This window comes from Triturus cristatus, chromosome 9 (genome assembly GCF_964204655.1).
Source record: "Triturus cristatus chromosome 9, aTriCri1.1, whole genome shotgun sequence".
NCBI classification, from domain to species: Eukaryota; Metazoa; Chordata; class Amphibia; order Caudata; family Salamandridae; genus Triturus; species Triturus cristatus.
In genome coordinates this window covers 1020226448-1020249935 of record NC_140592.1, presented here as the reverse complement: position 1 = coordinate 1020249935, position 23488 = coordinate 1020226448, and the positions used below count along the sequence as shown (strand labels likewise).

At 44.3% G+C, this 23488-nt stretch overlaps 1 protein-coding gene across 7 annotated transcripts in view; it reads left to right on the top strand.

Moving 5' to 3' along the window:
- The window catches only part of FLVCR2 (FLVCR choline and putative heme transporter 2), a 612292-nt gene that overhangs the window by 505003 nt on the left and 83801 nt on the right, over positions 1-23488 (top strand). For all 7 annotated transcript variants that reach the window (XM_085626721.1, XM_085626718.1, XM_085626720.1 and 4 more), the window contains one exon: positions 22473-22528. In XM_085626721.1, the coding sequence (XP_085482847.1) occupies positions 22473-22528 (56 nt within the window). The remainder of the gene's footprint in view (positions 1-22472; positions 22529-23488) is intronic.

The window sequence follows — 23488 nt, the reverse complement described above, 5'->3', positions numbered from 1 at the left end:
TCCAGGGCGTATTCGCCATTGTCGCCGGTCCTTTTTCTGGACTCTCTGCAGTCTTCTCCATCACCCCCACCAGCTCCTTCAATGCCTACACCATATACTTTACCTCCACCTCTTCCTCAGACAGAGGCACCTTTTGGAGCTCCTTTACTGGTGACGCCTCCAACTTCCCCAAGGAGATCAAGGTTTCCTCAGCGCCAATTCCAGATCTTGTCATAGATTGTGAACAAGAGTGACTTTCGGACGTCTCAGTCATTGTCCTCGGCACTCCTGGAGTCGCTCCTCTAGGCGCAGACATAGATATTATCTTAGGTCCAGAACCAGGTCACGATCCAGATGGAGGGATTTTTATTCCACCTCTTCCTGTAACACTGGAAGATACTCCCCAACGCTGACTGATTCTCCCTAGCCAAGGGTCTCGCCAGTTTATGATATTAATACGTTTCAGGAGGTGCTTGTACGAGGAGCTCCAAAACGGAATATTTCAATGCTTGCTCCATCAATGGCTACATCGGTGATATTTGAGACTCTTCACTAACGTTCAGCATCAAGACCCCTTCTACCTATACTTCCAGGTTTATTAGAACCAGCCATTGAATTTCTCCTTACACTAGCATCACCCAAAGCAGCTCCGTCTAGGCTTCAGAGAAAATAAAAGCCTCCAGAGTAGGACCCCTCACTCCTACGGTCAGACCCACCTCCTGACTCAGTTGTGATTTTAGATGCAAAGAAAGTTTACACAACTAATCTTTCGTCCATGGTTCCACCAGACAAGGAGAACAGGAAACTCAGCCTTATAGGGTAGGGTGCAAGGTATGTGGCACAGCTGCCACAAACATGAAAGCGGCAAGTGCATCTGCCCTTCTCAGCGGGTATGATTGATTCTTATGGGACTCCCTACAGCAATTTGTAGTCAACCTCCCAAGAGACCGCAGAGAGGACATCCTATAAATCATAAATGAAGGCATGATGGTTTCTAATCGGGTGATCAGCACTGCTACCAATTCATCTTTTCTAGCAGCCTATGGTTACTGCCAGGGATTGGCACTCAGGCGACATTCTTGGTTTTGTCTCACGGCGCTCAAGCAGGAAGCTCAGCAGAGAATACCCAACTTCCTTTCTCTGGTAACATTCTGTTTGGAAGTCATACAGATGATGAGATGGTGTGCTTGAAGAGCGAGATGGAGACCTTGAAGGCGGATGATCTGGAGAAAGGTAAGGAGCAACAAAAGCTTCCTTACAAACGTTAGGAGAGGTGTTTTTAATCCACAGAGGTTTCAAACCCGTCGGTGGTTGCAAGGACCCCACCAACAGCAGCAAAGGCCTTTCTAGGAAGATCAAAAGCGTCAACCAAAGGAAAGAGGCAGCCACCAATCTGCCCAAGCAGGAAAGGCTTCTACATACTCCAAACAATGAGCCTCTGCTTCCCCTTCTTCCGTTACCCCCTCCAGTAAAGGGAAGTATTTCAGAATATCTAACAAAGTGGAAATCCACCACAAACGATACCAGAGTAATGAATATTGTACAGAATGGTTATTGTCTCACATTCACCTGTCTTCCACCAAAATCAATCTGCATCTACAGATGCGGAGATCAGAAGAGAACATCCTTCTGAATAAACATGTGATGGGGCTCGTACCTCTCAACCAACGGTAAACAGGGATTTATTCCCATTATTTCTTGGTGAAAACAAAAGGTCCCAAAATGAATTCAGAACCATATTCGATCTGAAAGTCGCAAACAAATGGACAAGGAGAAAAAAATTGAATGTTAGCTTTACATCAAATTTATAGTCCAATCCACCAAGGAGACTTGCTATGTTGCATAGATCTTCAGAATGCATAGTTTAATACTCAGCCAGAAAACACAGCAAATTCTTGAGATTTATTGTAGAACGTGATCAGTACAAAGTTTTCAGCCCCCAGAACTTTTTTGAAGTGCATGGTTGTTGCACATCTTCGGAAATTCAGAATATTTGTCAATCAATATCTAGACAACTGGCTTATCAAGGCTTAAATGATATGATAAAATTATTTATTGAGCGCACGTTCACCTGCGGTTTCTTGGCGCTTAGACAGAATACATAGACAGATGTAGTGAGAATTAATTAGTTAAAGGCCTGGGAAAAGAGCCAAGTCTTAAGGAATTTCCTGAACTGAAGATACGAGGGAACTTGACGTAATTCGGGGGGAGGGTGTTCCAGAATTGAGGTGCCAGGGTCGAAAATCTTAGACCACCATGTTTTTTACGCTTGAATGAACAAGGGGTCAGTAGATTCAAGCTGGAAGAAAGTAGCTCACGAGAGGGGGCATAGCGCTGAATTCTGGTGGCAATGAAAACAGGTCCATGGGATGACAAGGCTCTGTGGATCAGGCAAAACCACAAAAGGAGCTGGAGGGGCAGAGAACAGGTCATCCCCCACTCAGAAATCTGTATACAATAATGGACCTGTTCACAAAGTGAGTTTTTAATTCATATATCCATTACAGTCGTCATTTAATTTAGACAAACTGAGAAGCAGGTGATAGTATCATCTATGCTGCTTGTAGGTATAGCTCACTAATCAAAGAAAAGACAGAAGTATTTCAACCGAGGTAAAAAGAGGCTGTCTCTGTGTCCAAAGGTAATAGCTACAAACACCCTACTGTGGTGAAAAAGTGTAAGAAAGGAGTGATGGTGCCTCATGGTAGCAACACCAGGGAGGGTATAGCAGGAAGGTACTCGCCTGCCACCTCAAGATCTCATCATCAGCTACCACCACTCCGCAGAAAGGAAATATGTGTAGAAAGTGTGTAGCAAGAGACTGGGTAATGACCCAAAAAGTATAGTGCCAGGGTGTGTATTGAAAAAAGTAGGAAAAATAGTGCAGTAATCCGTGCACCACGATAAACCCCACAATATATGTACACAAAGTTGAGCTAGTTCACACTGGCTATTGCACTTTTTATTCTATGCTGTGTGACTACTCATATATAAAAATGCCGACATGTTTCATTGCCTTTTGGACAAACTCACGGCAACTTCTTCAGGGCGTGGGGTGTTGTCAGTCCACCCTGCAATCTTGCTTTGTCAATTAAAAACAGTTCTATTAGAGACAAAAGACAGACAAACAACACATAGCACAGTCAGCTGGCATCCGGTAAAAAAGGACCTGGTACTGTATATGCTACGTTCCAAACTGTATTTCCACCATAGTATTTACCGGGATATTGCCAATCGTGGGCATACCTTTACCCTCGAGCACTTGTGTGTGTGGCAGCGATCACTCATTCAAGGCTTATCCACTCGACTCCTGGCGTGAGTCTGTAATATACAGTGAAGGGAAGAAATGAATTATAAGACTTTCGGGGATACAAATAACGGGTTTCTGCCACTCCCCGTCACATGTGATGTTCTCCCTTTTACATCAAAGTCGTGGTGCATCTCTGTTTCACTGTTGTATAACTTCTAAGGTGTATCTACTGTTCTACGGGTGGTCAGAGGACCGTTCTATTGCCAAAAACCTCTCGTGTCATGTCCTGCCACTTCCCGTAATGTGAAAATATTGTCCCGCTTGTGCCACAATCATAATGCGTCTGTATCTCGCTGTATAATTCCTACGATATAACCACTGCTACACGGTTGTCATACTGATAGACTCCTCGTGTAGGGTCCTCGCATGCCCATCTAATGACCCCCTGACCCGCTGGAGTTCAAAAGAGACTGGATTCTAAAAGGCACGATACTGTTCCGTGACAGTCGTCGGCCCTGCTCATGGAAGCACTACCCAACACTAACAAAACGTGTCGGGACTCACCGTGATAGCGTCCGTGTCCGGTATTCACTCAACACTGCAACAACCCGGCTGCTTTCTGCCGTGATTAAGAGCGTGATCACGTTCGTCACGTGACCGGGCCGCAGTGATCCCGCCCCTCTCTGGCGGATAGAGTGTTTACTTTGGCATCGGAATGCGCCATCTTAGAATGGTGAGTTCTTCCATACATGAAGTAGTGTAATGAGTACCCGTCGCGTACAGGGAAATCCAAATATTAACATGCGACGGCTTGTAAATACACAGACCCTCTGTATCAGATAGGTGGCTTTGATATACGATATTGGGTGGATAATGTTTGCAATCAGCATTACTATCAGTTGTATATGCCCCCACATATTCCTCTAAATGGTCTTTATTTATCAAGAACATGCAATCAGACATTATTGTTGTATTTCCTTGGCCTGCCTATCCTCGGGGGTAAACGCTGATCTATGGACTATCTGGTCCTCAAATGGTGGCTCTAGGGCATAGGGGAGTGTATTCTCTATGTGTAATTATTTCAATTTGGTGTTCTTAATTTGTTTGCAACCCTCTAGTTTCATACAGCAGAGCATAGTCCAAAACTCCTATCAAAATGGGCATTGATGGTAAAAAGATTATATATTGACCTTGTTCCACTCAATAGAGTCATTCAGTCCAGTTTGGTCTGCACCTTCCTGGTAAATCCAGCGGGCTTCCTTGCTGATCAATCTTGATTCCATATTAAACTGATCCCCCATCACTCTTTCTAGAACTACCCAGCGTACATCTTTGGGGGTATGTTTGTGAAGCTGGAAGTGTTGTACCAGTTTTGTACTCAATCTACCTGCGCGTAGCGTGCTGAGATGTTCTTGAATCCTTATCTTGACCTTCCTGGTGGTAAGGCCAATATAATGCAGCTCGCAAGGGCAAGTCAATCTGTAAATAACATTGGGTGTGTTACAGTTACTAAATTTGTTTAAAAACCACGTTTGGTTATTTGCAAGAGTAACACACTTCGTGGCTGATGTAAGCGCACACACAGAGCAACCCCCACATGGGTAATGGCCCTGCGGAATGTTGGTTTCCCGCGGGTCTATTTTGGGTCTAGTATGTACTAACCGGTCACGGATGTTTGCCGATCGTTTGAATGCAAAGCGAGGTGGAGACATTTGCATGTTAGTAGTGTTTAGCAGGTGCCAGTGTCTTCGGATGATCTGTCTGATTTTGGTCGAAAGAGGGCCAAAGGTGGTGACCACAGGGATGCATTCACCCTTTTTCCTAGGGGTTCTTTCCAAGAGGGCTGCACAAGGCGTGTTATATGCTCGTTTTTTCGCCTGTCTGATAACTTTCTTAGGGTAGGCTCGATTCTCCAACTTGGTAGCCAGCACATTAGACTGTTCAGAGTATTGGCGTAGGTTAGAGCAATTACGGCGATATCTTAGAAACTGCCCCACAGGCAGGTTGTCCCGGAGGGCTCTGGGGTGGTATGATCTATAGTGCAGAAGGGAGTTTTTGTCAGTTGATTTGTGATGCACCTGAGTTACGAGCTTGTCATGCTCAGCCTGAATATCAAGGTCCAGGTACACAGCAGATGTTCTGTTCACCGTCCAAGTGAACTTTAAGCAATCATCAAGGCTGTTTAGCCAGGTTAGAAATTCAATAAGTCTCTCTTCCGAGCCCTCCCATATACATAGCACGTCGTCTATGTATCTCTTCCAGAGAACGATGTTCTTCTGGAAGAGATTAGTGTCGGGATGAATGTGGTACGCCTCGAACTGGCCCACATAGATGCAGGCCAGGCTTGGAGCAAAAGTAGCCCCCATCGAGGTACCCGACACCTGGAGGTATATCTGTTCTTTGCATGAGAAAAAGTTCTTGGTTAGTGCGATCTCTATGCATTGGAGGACAAAAGTTTGGGGAGTATCATAGAACCATTCAGAGTCCCTCAGGGCGCGAGCTGCTGCCACCAGCGTAGCTTCCTGAGGGATACTCGTATATAATGATTCTATGTCTATGGTGACAAGGAATTGGTTAGCTGAATTATATGTTACATCCTCCAGAATTCTCAACACATCGGTGGTATCCTGGACATACGAGGGTTGGGTGATGACGCATTCCCTTAGGAAGAAGTCCGCAAACTGTGACAATGGTTCCAAAAGAGATTGAATGCCCGATACTATTGGGCGTCCAGGAGGGGGTCGTTGTGATTTATGAATTTTGGGTACAATGTAGAATGCCGGCATTCTCGGTTTCATGTTAATCAAGAATTCCGCTTCTTTGTATGTTACCCATTTCTTTTCTTTGGCCTCTGTCACTAGTTGGATGATGATTACTTGTAATTCATTAGTGGGATCCCGCGCCAAAGGTTTATAATTGCAGCGGTTCCCCAGAAGCCTCGCCACTTCAATGTCATACTCCTGGGTGTCCATCACTACCACCGCGCCGCCTTTATCGGCTGGCTTGATAGTGATGGTCTGGTTGCTTTGTATGCTTTTTAAAGCTTGCCAATCTCTAAGGCTCATGTTGCTGTGGGCCACAGTGTGTGTGTTTTGTTCTAACTGGCTGATGTCTTGAAGAACCTTCTGTTCAAATACCACAGTCTCGGGGCCTACTGTACTCGTGGGAGGACAAAAATGAGATGGACAACGTAAGTTGGTTGAAAAATTTGATTCCTTCTCCTGTTCCTTTCCTTCAAAAAACTTTTTAAATTTGATTTTCCTCATCAAACAATAGAGTTCTGCCCGGAGTTGGAATCCGTCATGACGGGGGGTGGGAACAAACCCTAGGCCTTTGTTCAATACCTCTAGTTCCGTGTCCGTAAGTTGGTATTTAGAGAGGTTGACCACTATGTTGTTCTCGATCGCAGTTATAGGGGGGTTCTGCCTCTGCTGCGAGTGATCCTTGGGGAGAAGGTCTGCCAGGTGGAATTCGGATTCTGACGGGCCCGACCCCTTCCCCGGCCTCTGTAATTGGTCCCTCTTTGGTTTCCAGGGTTGTATGTTTGTTGTCCTAAAAAAACCCTAAACATGGCTCCCAGATCCTCATTAGTTCTTTCCTGGGGATTAAATCTAACCTGTTGGTTGGAGGTAGATGGTTGGACATTGGGCTCCTCATCTTCACTGCTTGTGTTTTCGAAAGTCCAGTTATTAGGTGTTCTTCTACCCTGTCTACGACCTCCTCTCCCTCCAGTTGTGGGTATAGGTTGTGACTGGGTTTGTTGGTAATACTGGTCTTCAACATAGGGAAAAGCCCATTCATGGCTGAATCTATCTAGATTGCGTCTAAGTGCCTTGATCTTTTGATTAACCATGTATGCTTGGTATTCACTGAGGTCATCTTGAATTCTGGCTAGTTGTTCTTTTGTATCGGTTATGGTGGGGTCTGCTTTTAGTGTTTCTTCTAGCTCCAGAATTTCTTTAAGGAGCTCATCGCTGAGCCTCTTGGCCGTGTTAATTATTAAGACAAGCCAATCCCGGGTGCAGAATTCAAGATGACCTCAGTGAATACCAAGCATACATGGTTATTCAAAAGATCAAGGCACTTAGACGCAATCTAGATAGATTCAGCCATGAATGGGCTTTTCCCTATGTTGAAGACCAGTATTACCAACAAACCCAGTCACAACCTATACCCACAACTGGAGGGAGAGGAGGTCGTAGACAGGGTAGAAGAACACCTAATAACTGGACTTTCGAAAACACAAGCAGTGAAGATGAGGAGCCCAATGTCCAACCATCTACCTCCAACCAACAGGTTAGATTTAATCCCCAGGAAAGAACTAATGAGGATCTGGGAGCCATGTTTAGGGTTTTTTTAGGACAACAAACATACAACCCTGGAAACCAAAGAGGGACCAATTACAGAGGCCGGGGAAGGGGTCGGGCCCGTCAGAATCCGAATTCCACCTGGCAGACCTTCTCCCCAAGGATCACTCGCAGCAGAGGCAGAACCCCCCTATAACTGCGATCGAGAACAACATAGTGGTCAACCTCTCTAAATACCAACTTACGGACACGGAACTAGAGGTATTGAACAAAGGCCTAGGGTTTGTTCCCACCCCCCGTCATGACGGATTCCAACTCCGGGCAGAACTCTATGGTTTGATGAGGAAAATCAAATTAAAAAAGTTTTTTGAAGGAAAGGAACAGGAAAAGGAATCAAATTTTTCAACCAACTTACGTTGTCCATCTCATTTTTGTCCTCCCACGAGTACAGTAGGCCCCGAGACTGTGGTATTTGAACAGAAGGTTCTTCAAGACATCAGCCAGTTAGAACAAAACACACACACTGTGGCCCACAGCAACATGAGCCTTAGAGATTGGCAAGCTTTAAAAAGCATACAAAGCAACCAGACCATCACTATCAAGCCAGCCGATAAAGGCGGCGCGGTGGTAGTGATGGACACCCAGGAGTATGACATTGAAGTGGCGAGGCTTCTGGGGAACCGCTGCAATTATAAACCTTTGGCGCGGGACCCCACTAAGGAATTACAAGTAATCATCATCCAACTAGTGACAGAGGCCAAAGAAAAGAAATGGGTAACATACAAAGAAGCGGAATTCTTGATTAACATGAAACCGAGAATGCCGGCATTCTACATTGTACCCAAAATTCATAAATCACAACGACCCCCTCCTGGACGCCCAATAGTATCGGGCATTCAATCTCTTTTGGAACCATTGTCACAGTTTGCGGACTTCTTCCTAAGGGAATGCGTCATCACCCAACCCTCGTATGTCCAGGATACCACCGATGTGTTGAGAATTCTGGAGGATGTAACATATAATTCAGCTAACCAATTCCTTGTCACCATAGACATAGAATCATTATATACGAGTATCCCTCAGGAAGCTACGCTGGTGGCAGCAGCTCGCGCCCTGAGGGACTCTGAATGGTTCTATGATACTCCCCAAACTTTTGTCCTCCAATGCATAGAGATCGCACTAACCAAGAACTTTTTCTCATGCAAAGAACAGATATACCTCCAGGTGTCGGGTACCTCGATGGGGGCTACTTTTGCCCCAAGCCTGGCCTGCATCTATGTGGGCCAGTTCGAGGCGTACCACATTCATCCCGACACTAATCTCTTTCAGAAGAACATCGTTCTCTGGAAGAGATACATAGACGACGTGCTATGTATATGGGAGGGCTCGGAAGAGAGACTTATTGAATTTCTAACCTGGCTAAACAGCCTTGATGATTTCTTAAAGTTCACTTGGACGGTGAACAGAACATCTGCTGTGTACCTGGACCTTGATATTCAGGCTGAGCATGACAAGCTCGTAACTCAGGTGCATCACAAATCAACTGACAAAAACTCCCTTCTGCACTATAGATCATACCACCCCAGAACCCTCCGGGACAACCTGCCTGTGGGGCAGTTTCTAAGATATCGCCGTAATTGCTCTAACCTACGCCAATACTCTGAACAGTCTAATGTGCTGGCTACCAAGTTTGAGAATCGAGCCTACCCTAAGAAAGTTTTCAGACAGGCGAAAAAACGAGTATATAACACGCCTCGTGCAGCCCTCTTGGAAAGAACCCCTAGGAAAAAGGGTGAATGCATCCCTGTGGTCACCACCTTTGGCCCTCTTTCGACCAAAATCAGACAGATCATCCGAAGACACTGGCACCTGCTAAACACTACTAACATGCAAATGCCTCCACCTCGCTTTGCATTCAAACGATCGGCAAACATCCGTGACCGGTTAGTACATACTAGACCCAAAATAGACCCGCGGGAAACCAACATTCCGCAGGGCCATTACCCATGTGGGGGTTGCTCTGTGTGTGCGCTTACATCAGCCACGAAGTGTGTTACTCTTGCAAATAACCAAACGTGGTTTTTAAACAAATTTAGTAACTGTAACACACCCAATGTTATTTACAGATTGACTTGCCCTTGCGAGCTGCATTATATTGGCCTTACCACCAGGAAGGTCAAGATAAGGATTCAAGAACATCTCAGCACGCTAAGCGCAGGTAGATTGAGTACAAAACTGGTACAACACTTCCAGCTTCACAAACATACCCCCAAAGATGTACGCTGGGTAGTTCTAGAAAGAGTGATGGGGGATCAGTTTAATATGGAATCAAGATTGATCAGCAAGGAAGCCCGCTGGATTTACCAGGAAGGTGCAGACCAAACTGGACTGAATGACTCTATTGAGTGGAACAAGGTCAATATATAATCTTTTTACCATCAATGCCCATTTTGATAGGAGTTTTGGACTATGCTCTGCTGTATGAAACTAGTTGGTTCCAAACAAATTAAGAACACCAAATTGAAATAATTACACATAGAGAATACACTCCCCTATGCCTTAGAGCCACCATTTGAGGACCAGATAGTCCATAGATCAGCGTTTACCCCCGAGGATAGGCAGGCCAAGGAAATACAACAATAATGTCTGATTGCATGTTCTTGATAAATAAAGACCATTTAGAGGAATATGTGGGGGCATATACAACTGATAGTAATGCTGATTGCAAACATTATCCACCCAATATCGTATATCAAAGCCACCTATCTGATACAGAGGGTCTGTGTATTTACAAGCCGTCGCATGTTAATATTTGGATTTCCCTGTACGTGACGGGTACTCATTACACTACTTCATGTATGGAAGAACTCACCATTCTAAGATGGCGCATTCCGATGCCAAAGTAAACACACTATCCGCCAGAGAGGGGCGGGATCACTGCGGCTCGGTCACGTGACGAACGTGATCACGCTCTTAATCACGGCAGAAAGCAGCCGGGTTGTTGCAGTGTTGAGTGAATACCGGACACGGACGCTATCACGGTGAGTCCTGACACGTTTTGTTAGTGTTTGGTAGTGCTTCCATGAGCAGGGTCGACGACTGTCACGGAACAGTATCGTGCCTTTTAGAATCCAGTCTCTTTTGAACTCCAGCGGGTCAGGGGGTCATTAGATGGGCATGCGAGGACCCTACACGAGGAGTCTATCAGTATGACAACCGTGTAGCAGTGGTTATATCGTAGGAATTATACAGCGAGATACAGACGCATTATGATTGTGGCACAAGCGGGACAATATTTTCATATTTTAACATTACGGGAAGTGGCAGGACATGACACGAGAGGTTTTTGGCAATAGAACGGTCCTCTGACCACCCGTAGAACAGTAGATACACCTTAGAAGTTATACAACAGTGAAACAGAGATGCACCACGACTTTGATGTAAAAGGGAGAACATCACATGTGACGGGGAGTGGCAGAAACCCGTTATTTGTATCCCCGAAAGTCTTATAATTCATTTCTTCCCTTCACTGTATATTACAGACTCACGCCAGGAGTCGAGTGGATAAGCCTTGAATGAGTGATCGCTGCCACACACACAAGTGCTCGAGGGTAAAGGTATGCCCACGATGGGCAATATCCCGGTAAATACTATGGTGGAAATACAGTTTGGAACGTAGCCTATACAGTACCAGGTCCTTTTTTACCGGATGCCAGCTGACTGTGCTATGTGTTGTTTGTCTGTCTTTTGTCTCTAATAGAACTGTTTTTAATTGACAAAGCAAGATTGCAGGGTGGACTGACAACACCCCACGCCCTGAAGAAGTTGCCGTGAGTTTGTCCAAAAGGCAATGAAACATGTCGGCATTTTTATATATGAGTAGTCACACAGCATAGAATAAAAAGTGCAATAGCCAGTGTGAACTAGCTCAACTTTGTGTACATATATTGTGGGGTTTATCGTGGTGCACGGATTACTGCACTATTTTTCCTACTTTTTTCAATACACACCCTGGCACTATACTTTTTGGGTCATTACCCAGTCTCTTGCTACACACTTTCTACACATATTTCCTTTCTGCGGAGTGGTGGTAGCTGATGATGAGATCTTGAGGTGGCAGGCGAGTACCTTCCTGCTATACCCTCCCTGGTGTTGCTACCGTGAGGCACCATCACTCCTTTCTTACACTTTTTCACCACAGTAGGGTGTTTGTAGCTATTACCTTTGGACACAGAGACAGCCTCTTTTTACCTCGGTTGAAATACTTCTGTCTTTTCTTTGATTAGTGAGCTATACCTACAAGCAGCATAGATGATACTATCACCTGCTTCTCAGTTTGTCTAAATTAAATGACGACTGTAATGGATATATGAATTAAAAACTCACTCTGTGGATCAGGCAGCCAAGTTTGAAGAGACAGCGCTGGGTCACTGGAAGCCAATGGAGACTCCTAAGCAGGGGTTTCGCGTGGTGAGATTTTGGCTGGCCGTAAACAAGCCTGGCGGCTTGATTCTGTACCATTTGTAGCCGGTGAGATTGGTATGCAGGAATTCCGGCGTACAGTGAATTGGCGTAGTCGATACGCGACATTACTAAGGCCAGGGTAACTTGGATAAGGGCTTCTAAGGAAAGGAATCTGCTAATTTTCCGAATTCTTCGCAGGTGGAAGAAGCAGATGGAGACCACCAAAATAATCTGGACCTTCATGGTGAGGTCACTACTGATTGTGATACCTAGGCTTTTGAGGGTGGGCATCCCAAGGAATGGGGCCAAAAGTTAGAGTTCCAAGGGTTGGCTGAAGTCCCTGTGAGAACCAGCTCCGTCTTATCAGGGTTGAGCTTTAACTGGTTGGAGTTCATCCAGTTTCTGATAAAATTCATGGTCGATTGAAAATACTCCATGGAGGAGGGTGACGAGTCTATGGTAAAGACAAGCTGGAGGTCGTCAGCGTAATTAAATGTGACTACTTCTCTCTTCCGAAGATCTGAAATCAGGGGAAAATAGATTGAATGGAAGAGGGGAGAGAGAAGAGCCCTGGGGGACTCCACAGGTCAGTCTTTTTTTCTCGGAGGAGAAATTGGAGAGACGAACCGCTTGGTAGCGATTGTTGAGGAAGGAAATGATCCATTTAAGCGGGAGCCCCCGGATGCCGGCGCTCTCGACTCGATCAACCAATAAATTGTGGTCGACGGTGTCGAAAGCCGCCAAAAGTCCAGGAGCACTAGTGCCTGCGCGGAGTTCTGATTAGCCCCCTTCCTGAATTCATCATGGACCGCCAGAACAATGGACTCGATGGTGTTCAGGCCTGAAGCCCGCTTGATGTGAGTCTAGATAGTGGGAGGATTCCACAAATGCTACATGGGACTCCAAAATTTTACCCAGGAAGGTTAACAGCGATATTGGGCGGAAGTTACTGAGTACAAGAGGGTCAGAGCCTGCTTTTTGTTTAGGATGGGTGCAACTTCTGCAGTCTTGAAGAGATTAGGGACTAGGCCCGTGGAGAGGGAGTTGTTGAGGAGCGATAGGGGAGGTTCGGGAAGGTGGCAGAAGACCTCCCGAGCAATGTGAGGGGGGCATCTGTCCGTCGGGGAGCCTGAGTGGACCCTTTGGAGGAGGGAGAAGAAGACCGCCTGAGTGATCAATGGAAAAAGATCAAGATGGAGAGGATTGCGGTAAGGGCAGCCAGGATCGGGGTGTAGGGTGGCCTTGGGGATACTAGCTTTGATACTGGTGATTTTGTCAATAAAGTAAGTGTTGAGAGAGTCACAGAGGGATTGTGAAGGGCTGGGTTTAACGGTGACGCGGTCAGGTTTGATGAGTTCGTCCACAATGGAGATGATGTCTTTAGCTTTGTTAGTGGATTGCAGGATTTTCAGCGAAAAATAATCTGATTTAGCTCTGAGGATGGCGCTCTTATAGTCTTTGAGGGCCGATGTATAGATAGATTTTTTGATTGGGCAATAGTCCTGTCTCCACTTGCGTTCAGTTTGGCACAAGGCGAGTTTCATTTCTTTGAGATTGTTGGTGAACCATCGCTGGACGTCAGGGGGCCGCATGTTTTTGAGCTTTCTCATGGGAGCCAGGCTATCTCTCGCCGAGGTCAGCCAGGCATTGATGTTTTCAGCCTGGGCGTGCAGTGAAGGGGTGAAGGGCATGGAATTGGCTAAAAGGGTGCAGAGTGTTGAGGTATCTACCCGGCTCCAGTGCAACAACAAGCATAATATCATTATCAAATAACTATCTCCACTCTCAATCAGCTAAGTCTTCATGTCAGGCACCAGAAAACTGGCTTATCACCAGTTCAGTCTCTTCATTATCTAGGCAAAAAGAAGAATTGATGGACAGAATGCAGAACAATGTTATGCATTCACCCCAGTACAGGGATCTGGGCCTAAATCCATTATTTTTTTGCTCACCATGCCATTACAGTTTGGACCCAGCCGTATGCAAATCAGTCTTGACCCTGCGCCCAATGGGAACAGTCCAGCCCGAACTGCCAGGCCAGGTCCTCCCTGGACTGGAAACAAGCATCTTAGGACCGGTTTTGGGCTTTCAGCCCTCATCAGCCAGGATAGCTTGACTCCAGTGGCATGGAGAGCACGGGACCCACGTCTGGGCATACCTGTTCCACTCGGGGTGACAAATGCAAAAAGAACAATCGATGAACAGATTGCAGAACAATGTCATACATTCACCTCAGTACAGCGATCTGGGCCTAAATCCATTGTTTTTTTGCTCACCATGCCATTCCAGTTTGGACCCAGCCATATGCAAATCAGTCTTGACCCTGTGCCCAATGGGCAATATGAGCAACTATCGACACCATAAAAGCAACAGTATATCCTTCGGAGGAGAGACTTTTATCCTTATGTCTGAAATGTCAATCTCTCATGAAAGTCTCTCATCCATTGGTGAGAAATGTTCATCTCTTCTAGGCTCAGGGGCATCTTGCATACTCCTGACAGCAAATGAGACCACCACAAGAATGTCTAGAGGACCAGTGGAGTCCATTCTCCGCTAATAGGGAAGACAAGATCACACTTTACCTCAAAGCGAGGCAATCCCTCAAATGGTGGTGCAAGCTGAACAATCTCCTACAAGGAATGCCTTTCAATCAGGATGTTGCCTCTCAGACAAGAGTGATGGATACCTGTCTGTTAGGTTGGGAAGCGCACATGGATTACCTTCAATTTCAGGGAACATGGTCTGCGAAGGGAATGACTTATCATAGCAACCTTCTGGAACTAAGGGCTGTTCATTTGGCCTTAAAATCTTTTCTACCATCCTTCAAGACGAAATCCCTTCTTGGTCAGACGGACAATTTAACAGTGATTTACTATCTAAACAAGCAGGGGGGGGGGGGCAAGGTCCAGAGCCTTGTTCACGGGAAGCCCAAACATTATGGAATTGGTTGCTAACCAGGGCCCTAAGAATCACTGCAACCCATCTACCAGGTGGCCAGAATACTCAAGCAGATTCCATAAGCAGGGTTCTTCAAGAAATCAATGAGTGGGTTCTTCTGCACGTGGAGTTTTCCTCGTATAGATTTATTCGCAACTGTGGAAAACAAAAAATGACCAAACTTTGCCTCTAGGTACGATCAACCAGGGACATCACGGAATGCCCTATGAATTGATGGGTCCGGCAGATTTATCAATGCGTTTCCTCCAATTCCCCAGATTCCATCAGTAATCAACAAGCAGTCTCACTCGAAGGTCGATGGCTCCGGAGTGGCCCTGACAATGGTGGTTCGCTGACCTACTCCACATGTCAGAACTTCTACACATGAAGCTGCTGTGCAGGCCAGACCTTCTCATGAAATTCGGAGGCCAGATGGTGCATCCTGATCTGAGTTTTGCAGCATGGCTCCTGAACTTGTACAATATGGACATTTAAATTTGCTACAGGAATGCATGATCTCCAAGAGGCTAAATATCCATTAATGCATTCAGCTTACTCTTTTAAATTGAAGAGATTCTGTATCTGGTATTCTGACAAGAACATTGATCCAATTACGTGCCAAGAAGAAGCTATACTTCCATACTTGTTTTATTTGGCCAAATCTGGTTTACAATTCTCTTCTGTTAAAGTCCATTGACATCAATTACTGCCTACCGAAAATATCCTTCACAAACCTCTTTTTTCAAAGTCCCAGTTATTACAGATTTATTAGAGGGTATCAAGAAGGTTTATTCTCCAATATGTCGTCCTTCTCTCCTTTGCAATTGAACTTAGTACTCTGACGTCACCACCTTTCGAACCCATTCATAAAGCATCATTCATAAAGCCTCATTACAACACCTTTCTTGGAAAGCGGGATTTCTAATTGCTATCACATCAGCATGTAAAGTTAGTGAGACTCAAGCTTTATGTTCTCACGAACCATATACAGTATTCCTTAGCAGTAAGATGGTTATGAGGACTCATCCGAAAATATTTCCCAAAGTTGTTTCGAATTTTCACAATCCATTACTGTGCGTACTTTCTTTCAACATCCTAACACTTCAACAGAGAGAACTCTCCACACTTTAGATGTTAGACGGGTATTAAAAGTTTAGCTTGACAAACCAGAACATACACAAGTCTAATCAATTGTTTGTAAACTATGGCCCTGTATGTACAGGCTTAACTGTATCTGAACAATCTGTATCCAGGTAGATAGTTTATTACATCCTGTTAAGCTACCAGAAATCAAACAAAACTTTGTCCGGTAGACCGAAAGTACATTCCATTAGTGGGAAATGAGATGCACCTGCTTTGAGGAGGAATATTCCTATTGCCTAAATATGCAAAGCAGTTACTTGGAAAGCGGTTCACATGTTTACGAGACACTATTGTTTGGACTCAGTTGCTGAAACAGATGCTCAAGTAGGGCACCCTGACGAATCTCTTGGCTTAGCTACTTCTATAGATCATCTTTTTCTCTTCCACCACCGTTTGTAGGGATGGGCCTGCTACTCTATTCAGAGCTTATGATTATCAATGGAAATCTCCAAGAGAGATGAATGGTTTCTTAACTATAATTGTAGTTCTTTCTCAGGGAATAGCCATTGAAATCATAAAAACCCATCCTCCTCCCTGGTGGAAGAGACGCAGTAGACTGTCTAATTCCTTAGTTCTACTGTTTGTTCTGTAAAAAAAAAGTGAAGTAACTGCCATCTTCTGGGTATGAAGGAATGTTGGTGTACTGTGTGCCCTTAAAGGCAGTCACTTTTCATATCTGCAGAATTGCAGCCTATAAGTCTACATTGTCCTTCTTTTTTTCACCATTTTATCTTATAAAAAAGGTATGTGAATAATATTTATAAGGACAAATTATTCAGCTCTTGGTAATTTTCCTGTTATTTTAGTTACAGTAAAAGCAATTGGCCAATATAGCCTCCTTTATAGGCTGCAAAACATTTTGATGAATTAAGTGCTAACCCTGGCCTTCCTGAAGTAAGGCGAACATCTACCCGTAAGAATATATATTGTAAACAAGGGCTCTGGGGTCCCTGCAGTGTGCGTGCACTATTCAGTGCTTATGATTTCAGTGGAGATTGCCCTAAGAGAGAACTAGGATAGCAGGTAAGAAACCAATCCTTTTTGCACACCAGTACTGTGCATATAAATATGTATATTATTGGCAGCATTTAGCCATTTCCACCCCTTCCTCATCTGCTGCTTTCTCTACCTATGTTCTGCATCTCTCGTGTTTTATTTTATTTCTACTCCAGTGCTTCACCGCTGCAATGTGTTGCACTTCTCATTTCCTAATGGTGTGGCACTTTTCCTCTTACATGTTGCTGCTTTTTCTATTGTGCGTCACACTTTTGTGCAGAGGTTTAAGGGAGGCTCCTGCAGCGCATGGAGTCCCCGAACCCTTCAGGCTTCCCCTACCCGGCCCAAGACCAATCAATATATGTGAGATGTGGAAGACTCAGGGGGCCCTCTTCATAATCTGCATCGTTTTGCGTTACGCCACTGATTGTGTGTTGCACTTTTCTCCTGTGTTCTTACATTTTTCCCCTGTATCTTTCAGTCTGCAGGTCTGTTGCTCTTATCCCTATGTTCTGGTGAGTTGTGCTTCCCGCCCCAACTCCAATATGTTCTTCTTCCCTGATCCTAATTTGTTCTTCTCTCCCCTCGTCGGTGTGTTTTTCTCCCCTCCCACACCAATGTATTGCGCTTCTCCCAGTGTGTAGCTTTTTCCATGAGTGTGTTGGTCTTTTCCTTCCACTGTGCTAGGCTTCCCCTGTGCATTGCTTTCCCTCGTATGTTATGTTATTTCGTTTTGTTACATCCAACCTATATGTTACATTTCTGCACATTCAACCCCAATGGCTGTGCTTTTTGGCCCACCTGCTGCATTTTCCTCCTCATTCACAAATCCCTTTACCACTTGCTGATTGGTGAATTTCCTCCCACCGCTAGGGATTTAGATTGATGGATTCGCCCAAAAGGTACATTTTTCTTTTCTCATGTGAAAAGTTTTTGTGTCTGCTAGTATGTTGAACTTTTCTCTTGTGTTCATTGGAGATGCGTCCATAGGAGTGCCAGGGCATTGTCCCCCTGCATGCCAAGTGTTGCGTCAAAAATATATAGATTTTGTTCAGGTTTAAAGTAAGTTTAATATAATTATGGCCTGGCAGTGACTTCTATCACCACAGTGACGCCCAATGACGTACCATAGGCTTGTCCAAGCATAATTATTAGCAGCCACCCTGCCTACTGCAGTCAAAATTAAGTGCACATGTCAGTATGGCTGTTTCACTTTCCACGGCCAACCTGACATTCGTACTTCAGCTCTTCTCAATCAATACTCTACAAGTGAGCTGAGGGAACACAGACGCAGCCTCCTAGTTCCATGTCTGCCTGCCCTATCCAATCCCAGTGCTGCTGCCGTACTCTTCACTAATACCAACAACATGAAAGCAGCATCAGGATTGGTTTAGTTGATGGTCAACATTATTTCACATCACACCTATGCACCGGGACCGTGGCATGTAACTACTACTCCTCCTTCCACACTTCCTCGTCGGGTACTTCTTTCCCCGCTGAAGTTGGCATCGGCTCTGGCGCCGGCATCAGGTGTTCGATGTGCCGTTCCTTTTATTGCTGCTTGTGCATCGGTGTTTGCAACTTACCAGTCTTTCGATACGGTCCAATTTGGTGAGTCATTTCACTTGCAGGTGCTTATCCTCCCGGTCTCGTCCTTCTTCTCTTTCCCTCCTATCCAAAATCAGAGTCCCTTTTAAGTGCTCCTGCCTCCTCCTGTCTTCTTCTCCTCACTGAGTCCCGCGTTCGCCCACCCCACTGAGTCCCGCGTTCGCCCACCCCACTGAGTCCCGCGTTCGCCCACCCCACTGAGTCCCGCGCTCGCCCACCCCACTGAGTCCCGCGCTCGCCCACCCCACTGAGTCCCGCGCTCGCCCACCCCACTGAGTCCCGCGCTCGCCCACCCCACTGAATCCCGCGCTCGCCCACCCCACTGAGTCCCGCGCTCGCCCACCCCACTGAGTCCCGCGCTCGCCCACCCCACTGGGTCCCGCGCTCGCGCACCCGACTGGGTCCCGCGCTCGCCCACCCGACTGAGTCCCGCCCTCGCCACTGAGTCTCGCCCTCGCCACTGAGTCCCGCGCTCGCCCACCCCACTGAGTCCCGCGCTCGCCCACCCCACTGAGTCCCGCGCTCGCCCACCCCACTGAGTCCCGCGCTCGCCCACCCCACTGAGTCCCGCGCTCGCCCACCCCACTGGGTCCCGCGCTCGCGCACCCGACTGGGTCCCGCGCTCGCCCACCCCACTGAGTCTCGCCCTCGCCACTGAGTCTCGCCCTCGCCCACCCCACTGAGTCTCGCCCTCGCTCACCCCACTGAGTCTCGCCCTCGCCCACCCCACTGAGTCTCGCCCTCGCCCACCCCACTGTGTCGCGCATTGGTCTTGAATTACAAGAGATTTCAGTAGACAGAATGTATACGTAAGGAATGAGGGATATATGCATATGTAAACACAAAAGGGTTCAGCACTTATCCATGAAGAGTCAACAAATATATAAAGGAATGTCCAAAACGTAGATGTGTTGTTTCATACAAGATTCTTTTCTTTATTCCATATATTCACAGACATAGAGGATCAAAAACTTCATGATATTGAAAAAGCCATAGCCGACGCGTTTCGTCTCTTATAACGAGACTTCTTCAGGGCTATTGAAAAAACATATACAAAATGTAATTTAATTCCCAAAATTACTGACAAATATACAAATACAAAATCAAAACATTAAAAAGCCATAAATCTAGTAGTACAGGATTACTGTATAATTGCCATACGTGATCAATGACCAATGATTTGCTCTTATCATAGAGAAGAGGGCCTATGTAACAAGAGATTTATTTGAATGTATTTTACGCATTTTAGATGAAACTAGATCAATCACAAAAAATTATTATAATACAAATATTTGCACCCTGTGTACACATTCATTTGTTTATCAAGAAAACATTATCAAAATCAATAATGTAATAATTAAAATCATACCTTCGAAAACAGTATAGCAAAATGTGTCAGGTTAATTATCAAAATCCAGAGCTTCAATAGGCTTCTTATAGGAGTATGACTAAAAAGTTGATTAAACATGCAACCAGTGAAATGGCTTCAAACAATGTTTACACCATATATAAATAAATTTCTTACAAAAACACTATATGATTTCTCACCACGTGTACATTTAATACAGTAATCAAAAGTCCAATTTAGCATAAACTAATATACAGTTGCATCTTTTACAACAAAACTCAAAATCAGAAGGATTCAAAGAGTACCAGAAATGAGAGCAAAATCTAAAAGAACACATTAAAATTTATATATCCAAAAAACCGTTAGGTCAGCATCTTCATAGCGCTATCGCAAATAACCCTACTAGAAATGTTAAAACCAAAACAATGTCAATATTGATCCCCAGACGTGTTAACAAGAACCATATTCCCCAAAAGGTTTTTTGTGCATATCCTATACTGATCTAAGGCCACCAAAATCAACCATTGATCAATATATGGTCACCTATTATTTTTGCAATATTTAGAGAGCACATTGTCCTATTTATTGATAAAGGAATCTCGCTATCTAGTTTTGTGTATAACAGGATAATAATATTTCCCAATGTAACTCATCAAAATAACGCGGTGATCTGTTTCTTCCAATGTCTGCGACCAAAAATAAATCGAGCAACTAAACGAGGATATAAATAAGCCTCAACTTTTTAATACGCACTATCTGTCAAAAAAATGAAAAGCGGTAACCGTTACAGAAAGAATAAAACGTGCAGAAGATACACATTTGAATATTAAATTAAACAAGACAACCAAGAAAATCTTAGCTGTACAAACGTATGATGCAGTACATATTGAGTCACTGTATCCATAATCATATTTCATAGGTGAGAAAAAGTCAAAAAAGAAAGAAATGGGAACCGACTCTATAGAATCTGATACATGATATTTGAATTTCCCAAACAACTCACCAAAGTAACGCGGTGACCTATTTTATCGATGTCTACGGTCAAAGATTAAATCAAGCACCTAAGCGAGGATATGTATAAGCCTCCACTCTTTATTGTGCATTATCTGTCAAGAAAACGAAAAACGGTGATCACTTCAGGGTTAATGAAGCATAAAAATATCAACCATATGCATATGCATATGTAGTGAGAGATAACATGGTCCCAACAAGTATAAAAGTAAATATTTTAGTATCATCATGAATAAATGCATATATAACATTGGGCTATATATATATTCCCACTGGACAGAGAAAAATACATACCTATCTAAACAAAATGTCACGTGGGACTCATTCAAAAGGTGGGACCTCGTCTCTGAGTTGGGGGACTCCACCATCTACTTAACATCATAATTTCAATGCAGCTTAATTTAGCAGAAAATCACATTTTTAATATGAAAAGGGACCAGTTTAGGTTTTTGTGGAGGCTTTTTGTTTGTGCACTTTAAAGGCCATTTGGTACAACAGCATTCTAAAGAGACGAATTGGTGTGGGCAAGCCAGTGAGGAAGAAATACCAAGCAAGGTCTTTTGCAGTGGACGAAGGAATCGGACTGTGGGGGTAGGAAGTGCCGTCGGTATCAGAAAGATGAGAGAGGAGGCCTTCTTCTAAGATGAGGGAGAATGAATTCCAGGAGAGATAGTTTTGGTGCTGGGATGACAATTGGGATCAAGAGAAGGGATGGTCCAGATTTCTGCTGCGATTGAAGACATTGTTGGACACCTCCGGTTGCTGTCTGATTATCCTTACATTGTCAGTGTAAAATAAAGAGACTGTTGTATTTGGAAGTACTAAGACCAGATGGAGAAGAACTGGTCACATAATTCATAATTTTGAACATCTCAGGCGTGTTCGTGGATAGGTTGATTTCAGAGTTGCGGCATGCAGCTTTAGCTGAGAGATTGAAGGATTCGTACCTTCTTCTTTTTAGTCTGAGCTGGATAAGTGATTTAGAGGTTTTTGTAACTTTCCATGGCCTTTCAGCTCTTCTAACAGTGTTTCTTGAGATGGAGACTAGAAGAGAACGACCCGAAGGTTTTGGTTGTGTAGGGTCTTGGACTCATCCCTGTTGTGTTGCACTTCATATATTAAATTTTCCTGTGATTTGCATCTGTCTGCTGTATTACACCCCGACCCCTGATTCGCTTGATCCAATGTGCTTGTAGTGCTGCACTTTTCTACACTGTTGCACACTAATTCCCATGTGTTCTTTTCCTCAGTGCACTAGTGCATGCCCATTTTTCAGAGCATTTTCACTTCAGTGTGCCTTAGACTATTATGTAGTGTTGTTTTATTCACGTCTCTTGTGCAGTACCTCGCCCTGCAGGTTAAGTTGTGTCCCATGAATCATGCACTTTATTACAGTCTTACTTTTACCACTTTTCTTGTTTCCTCTCAGGATTCATCAAGGCAGATCTCCGAAGACAGAAGGCAAATGCAGAAACGCCTGACACCGTAAGTAACGCATGGGAAGTGTTTGCCACATGCCACACCACCTTCTCCCCAACTCCATGTTTCACGTGTGTGTTTTGTTTGTTGATAACATGCCACATGACAGCCACTTCAGAATTCTATTCAACTGTAAGGAATGTAGTAATTGGCAAATGGCCGTAGGTTTAAGACACTGGAGTAAAAGGAGCATTTTTTATATTGTATTGTATTATAATTGCATTTATATAGCGCTTACTACCCCAAACGAGGCATCGAAGCGCTTTTTCGGCAAGTAGCACACTACTCTGGAACCCATAAGTGATTAGTGTTGAATTATATGCGCTAGGGCAACGGGCGGTGTCTGAGTGTTTGCATCCTGGAGTGTTGTGCTGGTCAGATATGGAAAAAAGTGAACACCGGGCACGGTGTAGAATGCACAATAGTTGCAGATCAACTCCCAATTAGACAAAAATACCTCAAATTACATAAACATTCAACATACATGCCTGACAACCATGTATATATATCTAGTGAGACAAACAAATTGATATGTTTATGATATATCTCTTTAATTAATATGGAATATAAAATATTTTTGGGGATTTCATTTTCATTTTTTTCTTTTTCTAGTGAATTATTTCTTCTCTATAAACATGTACAATCATAGATAACAGTATATCGATATGTTATCATGTTACTCATATGCATATAAATCAATTGCAATATGTTACATATGAATACTAATTAGAACATGATTAGTTTTTCCTGATAAGTTGGCAGTGCATGCTTACAATCCCATAATAACTTCTCACTTCTTTTGTTATGGTTTTACTTCACTAATCGTTTAAAAGACAATAACAAATTTGAAAAAACAGTGCAAAAATATTGATTCCTGATTCTATACTTTATGTACAAATAATGAACATATAAGCGGTCGATTGACACTTTGTTTTGTGGGCGATAGATGGACACATAGGGGGTCGA